This window comes from Penaeus chinensis, chromosome 7 (assembly GCF_019202785.1).
Source record: "Penaeus chinensis breed Huanghai No. 1 chromosome 7, ASM1920278v2, whole genome shotgun sequence".
NCBI lineage: Eukaryota > Metazoa > Arthropoda > Malacostraca > Decapoda > Penaeidae > Penaeus > Penaeus chinensis.
In genome coordinates this window covers 45,116,077-45,124,243 of record NC_061825.1, presented here as the reverse complement: position 1 = coordinate 45,124,243, position 8,167 = coordinate 45,116,077, and the positions used below count along the sequence as shown (strand labels likewise).

The 8,167-nt window shown below is 37.0% G+C and overlaps 1 protein-coding gene across 4 annotated transcripts in view; it reads right to left on the bottom strand.

Annotated features, from left to right (window-relative positions):
- Positions 1-384: 384 nt before the first annotated feature.
- The window catches only part of LOC125027033, a 16,780-nt gene continuing 8,997 nt past the window's right edge, over positions 385-8,167 (bottom strand). For 2 of the 4 annotated variants that reach the window (XM_047615669.1, XM_047615667.1), the window contains exon 2: positions 385-2,698. Coding sequence is in view for 2 of the 4 variants with exons in the window: in XM_047615667.1 (XP_047471623.1) it covers positions 2,667-2,698 (32 nt within the window). In the remaining 2 variants the exon portion in view is untranslated. Of the gene's footprint in view, positions 2,699-4,000; positions 5,410-8,167 lie in introns of those variants that run through there. The other 2 variants (XM_047615668.1, XM_047615666.1) reach the window with 1 other exon arrangement.

Sequence of the window (8,167 nt, the reverse complement as noted above, 5' to 3'; positions counted from 1 at the left end):
GCATTTTCTCCATTTTTTGTTCATTTTCCCCGACGGCATTGGGTTAAAATCTCGGTAACATATAAGACGATGAAATAATGAAAAAGAACCTTTCCAAAAGTTGAGGAAAAGGGTAAACAGGTGAGATAGGTAGGACTAATAACTGACTCCTTAGTGATTAAGCACAATATGTAAATACAGTAAATAAACTTGTATTACAGTGCGCATGGCATGTGCTCTTGCCATACATGCTGATTAGGTTAATCATTAAGAGCAGTGACATTCATGTTTTTCTTATTTACAGTTAACTATGTAGTTTTTTTTTTTTTCATCTATTGTATTTTTTCTCCAGTTTTTGTTCAAGATTATAATGAAAATAATTCAAGCAGGACTAAGAATACAAAATTGTTGAGCAATCTTTATTGCAAACTTTGTGTAGAAATTTAAGCATCAACAAGCACAAATATTGTGCAGTTATATTTGTAATGCATATGCAAGATATTACAGAGGATAATGTTGCAAAAGAGGCAACAAGGATCCTGGTGGGAAGTTGTTTGATGACAGAAAAATGGTATTATTTTGTGTGGGAATTCTGACCAATATGAGGTGCATATTCTTACTCTAAATGATTTATAATAAATGTTTTACTGCATCTCTGTAAGGTAAGGAACATCATGGTACTGTAAACTATGCAAGTATTACCTAAGAGAGGTAAATTTGACAAACAAATTAACAATGACAGAAGCTAATTCAGTGAAATAATAGCACCAGGTTGGTAAATGCTGTGTCATCTAAAGGTAGCTAATAGGTTTCTATCAATATAATACTTGTTAACAGTATTCGAGTATTGTAGCACTGTCATCACACATGCAGGGCTAAAATAAGCATGAAAAAAATAGATGTATATTTACAACCAAAAGGTTAAGAAGAAGGCTCTTCAGTGTAACAAATGTGTACTATGAATTCTACAATATCTGCTAATATAATTTGTAATAGTCTACTACTGTAGAGCTCCCTTCTTTCCCTTAAAAGTTTGACAAATGGACACAGGACGTACAATTGACAGATGAATTGTGCACAAAGGCCCTCAATGTTATAAATACTGTTTTAATATTTTTGTTCTGAATTTTCTTAGTAAGAAAATGACAGGTCCTCATTGTATTTGCTTCACACAACTTTTAAAAAATTGGAACACACAGCAGTAAGTGATTTTCTTATTTTAATCATGACTTTCTCTCTGACTGAATACCATGATGGAAAGTAAGAGAAGAAAATAAAAAATGATAAGTAAATATTTCTATAACAATCAATAACCATATTATCTATGATACACTTTAACATTATAAGCAAAAGCATTTTTGTGCTTTAGTATGGGATATGATGTGCTTTCATATAACTTACAACTGACATTCTAATGATCACAGAATCATAGTTGAACAGCATTATTTAAAATCGGTATTCTGAACAAATAACAATATTTCCTTGACACTGGGTCAATAACTTGTAACATGAAATAATCTTTCTTAATAATGATAACAAAGTGATGATCAAATGCATCTTTGTTGTTTAATTAATGACATAAATTCAAAGTAAGAATTTCTAATGCATAATTAATCTACAAAGCTTGCTTGAGTTTATTATTTCTGGAAACAGAAGTCTGTCACAGTTAACTGAAGTAACTTATTATTGATATTGTAACATATTTCCCTTCTCTCAGTTTAGAAGATCAGATAAGTTGAAAACTTCTATACTTCTAAAAAATATATAGAATAGCAAGTGGCTATCTGCAATTGTAAAGGTTAGAAGCAAATTAATGACTATTATAAAAAGATCAGCTGTAAAGTTGCAAGACTTATTAGCTACAAAATTGAATGAAAGGACTACAACTAGTTCTCAGTGACCTCGGCAAGTAGTATTTATATCATAGCATTAGAGTAAACCGAGATGACTCTCCACTTACTGAGAGGATATATTTTTAACTTTTTTTTTGTTTTTTTTTTGCATTTTTTATTATCATTTTTTTGAAATAATCATTTGGTTAACCATTTTCACTTAACCATTACATAGTGCAAGAAAATCTTTCCTTTGAAAGTGCAGCTACACAGAGCAAAACAGAAGGGAGAAAAATGTACAATGTATCTTGCAGGTGAAACTCGAATTAGCATCATTGTACGGGCTTGTGATCTTTGCCCAGGAGAGGTACAGAAGCCTTTTGAAGATTTTAAGTCAAAGCTTAAAATATATGAGATGGGATGTATGAAAGTTGTTTTTGCTTTTTTTTGTTTTGATGGTTTTGTTTTTATTCCCGAAAAGAAATTGGGGCTGAAGGCAGATTTTTTTCTCGTATTGATGGCATTTTAACAATACTGGTGACAGCAAGGGTTACAATTGTTCTTTTGGCAAGGCTTACACTTTTAATTTACAGAGAAAGATGAGGAAAAGGGGATAAGTAATGAGATTACACTCAACATGTGTATATATGTATTATTTTTTTGTTTTTTTACAAATTTTTAGATATATATTTGTGTAGCATGTAAGTTTTCATAGACAAGCAAGAATACAAGTATAAGATTGCTTTCATTTTTCTTCTATCATTTTCTTTGCAATGGCGGGGCCTTGCTATCCAGATTTAATATTTGCTTCTTATTTTGACTGACAGCAGCATTATTTTCATCCTCCACTTTGTCCTACAGCCCCGTTGTCCAGTAGTCACACTCTTCTGTAAATATGAGATTGAGCATTAATATACTGTAATTTACCAAGTCATTATAAATAAAGAAGTAGACTGTTATAATCTAAACATTCATGTGTAATTGTTATGCTCTACATCTTGTTTCTTTAGCATTAATAACTACATTATAGTGATTATCATTATGACTAGAAACTGAAGTGTTTTAAAACGTACTGGAGATATATGCTTTTGCATGTTCATTTCTTTATTTAATTGGTTATTTCGACTTAGAGAGCAAGTATGCCTGCAGCATGGATCAGATGTCCAATTCAATTTTTAGAATAGTCAGCAATCACCACCCATTGTAAACATGAAAATCTAATTGTCATTTCAAAGGAAAACAAAACATTTATGCAAAACCCTGAAAAGCAATTAATATAGATTATGAAATAAACAAGGAATGAGGTGAGCACTGTGGTCTTCCATGGGCTCAACACCGCTGGTTTACGGAGTACCGAGCTAGATGTGCCAAATTTTACTTACTCTTCAGGCATGCTGATGGATGTATCACGGTCCTTTTCTTCTTCTTGAGGTCTGTTCTTCATGTCACTTTCATCTCCCTTCTTTGCTCCATCCCCTTCGTCATCCTGTTCTCCCTCTTCATCGTCTTCGTCGTCAGCATTGTTAGAAGACGCGTCCTCTTGGTCAGGCGGGAGCTGGTACTGACAGCGCCTCTTCTGGCACCCAGGATACCACCAGTAGGTTACCAGACCGAGGGAGAACCCACACAGGACGTTTGGAATCAGGAGGGCTAGGATGATGCTGTTGACCTCCTTCCACCACGAGTATTCGGTGATGACCAAGTTGGGGTCAGCGCGGGAGTAATGACAGGCGAAGACAGAGCCCTCGGGACCGTGCTTATCGGCGAAGGTGGAGCAGTTAGTTTGAGGCGGGTATCCACAAGCCTTGATGTTGATGAAAAGGGGAACACCACGTCCAACCCAGAGGTCTTCATCCATCTCGAAGCTCTCTTCGTCGTACTCGCTATAGGGAACGTGCATGTAGTCCACATAGATCTGGTCACATTCATATTGGTCCGTGGTGCATCCGTGCTTACACGATGACCAGGAACAGTTCTTCATGCTCACCAAATGATCTGTTCTGACTGTCCTGCACAACACCTGCTCTGGGTCGAAGTTAGCCATCAGAGTGGATATAGATGGATCCAGTATCCACGGAATCAAGAACATGAAGATGAAGGATGAGAGACATGCCGTTGTTCCCATGGTCAGAGTAGTGTAATACTTCAGCTTAACGGCGAAAGATTCTTCTGGTTTTTCCTCCCCTTCCATGATGCTTAGTTAGAGACACAGAAGAATACTACAAGAGTGGACACAGTTAAATGTGGCGGCGGCAGGCGGACGGTAAAGTCAAGGAAGGAAGGCAAGTAGTGTTAGTGACGGCCAAGGGAGTTAAGGGTTTAGGTGTTTGATGGTTGGTTGGCTTTCCTTGGCCTTGGTTGGAGGGAGGGAGACTTGTAGCTAATCAATAAATATCACTGAATTGCAAAAGAAAACAATTACAATTTTACAATTTGGTTGTTGTAAAGCTGGACCTGAAGGGAAGGACGAGATTGTTAACCAGAGGTCCACGCACAATAATGACAAATATTAAAAAATCCAAAGTGGCAAGTAAATCACACCATGTGCTTATACACTAAACTTCGAGTATTATACTTTTTTAACTAGGGCTTTATACATAAACTATATAACCAGGCACTTTAAGTTTATATATTTACAAGAAAAGACTCTTACACAAGTGAGTGTATGAGTTACTTCCGTTTGCAAATGAAGGGGAGAAATCAGAGTCACTTCTCATTAGCAAGGAGTATGGATGAGACTGGAATTCTTGACTTGGCAAGTCTGTAACTTCACTACGCACAGCAAATTCTATTCGATATATATTCTACAAATGTAATATGCGTATCAAGCACGCCGATTTTGTAGTCACGTGTTTTCTTGATTATATGAAGCCTGAATTATCAGAGTGTGCTTCTATACACCATAGGTCTTCTTCCTTTAGATGGTGCAATTCACTATACTTTCCGGCTCACAGAAGATACAGAATTGGACGTCTGTCTTTATTCGATAAAGAAAACAACGGCAAAAAACAAGGTCGAAATTAATCCTCTGAGCTGTCTTCGTTTACTGCTGGTGTCTGGGTTGTGGAAACAGCTTAGTGTCGAAGTCCCTCGTCCCTCTTCAGTATATTCTCGAGAATGAGTGTTGGGAAATTCAGATGGAGTCGTCAGCGAGAAGTAAATGAGATCTTACTTCTGACATGGGAAAGGCGCACAACAATCCTGAAGAATTTGCTCAGAATTGCTGACAGAAGTTTAAAGTAAAGTACTTAGGTCGAGGAAAGATGCTTTGTCCGAAGATGAGAGTGTTTTGAGTAACAGAACTGCCATTAGAATGTCGGTCAACAGTGAGGTGTGTTAACCTGATCAAGTGACGACTGAGAGTACAATCGTTTATCACCGAAAAATAGAAGAAACAGTGCAAGAGACAAATAAAAAAATAAGAATAAGAAGAGGGTGCAGTTGCCGAATCGTTGGTTAACGGTGAGAATGGAGTCACCAAATCCCTAGATAAGGATAAGGGTGTAGTCGACGATTCACTGGTTTGGAATGAGGGTGTAGTCGCTGGATCGCGTGCACCGTCACAACAGTTCGTCGAACTGAACAGGTTCCTTATTTGCTGTGGGAAGAGAACACCGGGGATATTGCGTTAGTTAGTATGTGGCCTGATAGCGGTGGGAGTCTCCACGAAGGACTGAATTAAATATATTTCTTTCATGTTTACATTGCGCCCTTGTGATTTACACTGATATTTACTGGTTCAATTCCATCCAAATTAAGGTGAATAATGATTTAATCGTGACAGTATGCTATCCAAGTTCTATTCAATAGCAATTATTTATTCCTTACTTATTTTTTGTTCATATATATCCAGTCCATCTTGAAGTTGTATATATAAAGGATTCATGAATATATGCACTAAACATAAAGTATAACATAATGAAGCTCGCATAAGACATTTATCAATATGACACTACTATAAGGCTAAACAGTTTACAGTACACAGCATAGCACTACCCGAGACCAACAAGAATTTAGGAAATTGACGAAGCTACATCAGGCTGTCAAAAACTACAAGGAAAGGCTAAGTATATACATCACTACAACATATTAGAAACTGCTTTAAACTATTTTCTAAAGGTATCCATTCATTCGAAGTTAATACAATGACTGTCAAAAACAGACATTTCAAGGTAAAAAGAATATACGTTTATGGAGAGAAGATGCGAGGCCGATCGTTTCTGATTCTGAGATGGTCCCAAACCATTATTCACATTTTGATGTATATATATATATATATATATATATATATATAGATATATATACATACACATATATACGTATATGGCTGATCACATTTCCCTGTTTGCGAGAAATTAGACGAAAAACATTCGACCCGCATCTTCTACAAGAGTCTACACAGCTAACGAGCATTCTCTTAGGGGCAATCGTGCATGCGTGGAGGTGGGGGAGCAAAACCAAGTCTAACAAGCAACAAGATAGTATGGTGGATTTAGGGAAACAAAGGACACTATGAACGAAGGGTATACATTACATTCTAAGGAAAGGGGAAGGAGAGAGCAGAATCTGGGACACGTTGATTTTTTTAAGTAGTGGCGTGGAATATGAAGGGATGATGTGTATACAAACGGTAAGGGGCTCTCCTAAGTGTGGCTGCGGATTTAATCTTGGCATGATACCTTGCAAGGTAATCGAATACACAATATAAAACACACACACACACACACACACACACACACACACACACACACACACACACACATATATATATATATATATATATATATATATATGTATGTATGTGCACACACACACACACACACACACACACACACACACACACACACACACACACACACACACACACACACACACACACACACACACACTCACACACACACACACACACACAAACACACAACACACACACACACACACACACACACACACACACACACACACACACAGACACACAGACACATTTATATACATACATACACACATACATATATACACGCATATATATATATATATATATATATATATATATATATATACATATATATATACACACACCCGTGTGTGTATATGTATGGGTATATAATGCATGCACATATTATATTCTGTGATAGGTGGCCACATGGGGTTTTCTTAGTATAAATGAAAATGCACCGAAATGATCACCCGCTTAAACTTTACCATCAAATGTGTTATGAAGACAAGCGTAAGTCTGTGCATTAAGATTTTTCTACTTTTCATTTTCAAGAAATTCATCCTTAAATCATAAACCGCACCCAATCCCCAGGTACTCTCAGGAGCTTGCTCTTTCTCTCCCCGTCTTCCCAGCGCCAACGAGGTCAACCTGCCACGTATTCCTCCCCCCCGCGTTTACCTTTCCGGGCCAGAGTCGGCACCCAGAGAATGTGCTCGCAAATTCACCTCGGTTTTGCAAATGCCCTCTGGTTTGGGGATAACTCTGGGGCAAAATTATTCCCAAGTGTCGAATGATTCTCCTTTGCGATTTGCAGCCGAGTCGCGCTGCCAGTACGAGTAAAGGTTAAAAGACACGGAATCGGCTCTGCTTAGATACTAATGCTCCTATTACAGAGATTAAAAGACGACATAACAAGTCTTCAGCGTCGCAACCACGGGCCCATTGGACTGTATCTTCAAGGTAACTTCCAACTACTTGTACTTTGGTCTCTTTTCAATATACTCTAGCCCAGGTGTCTTTGTTGTCCTACCCGGCACACACACACCCACACACACACACACACACACACACACACACACACACACACACACACACACACACACACACACACACACACACACACATATATATAAGTGATGAGAAAGGGAAAAAGGAAAAAAGAAAGAGAAAGGGAAAGAAAAAAAGAAAGAGAAAGAGAAAGAGAAAGAGAAAGAGAAAAATAAAGATAAAAATAAAGGAAAATAGAAACAGAAAGATGTATAGTAAGATAGACAGATAATACAGTAACGAATATAAACTGGGCTTGTAGAACTGGAGCTTCAATGCGGTAGACTCCAGGACGCCGCTATTGATCAGGTCTCAGGCTTTCCCGCGGCGGAGCTACACCTACCAACGCTTATGTTGATATACTGGGTAGACATGTACTCATGTATATGGATAATATATGTATGTATATATATGGACACACACACACACACACACACACACAGACACACACACACACACATATATACATATATAAATATATAAATAAATAAATAGATAATTAAATAAATGTATATATATACATATAAATATATATACATATATATATATGTATATATATATATATATATATATATATATATATATTTACACATAT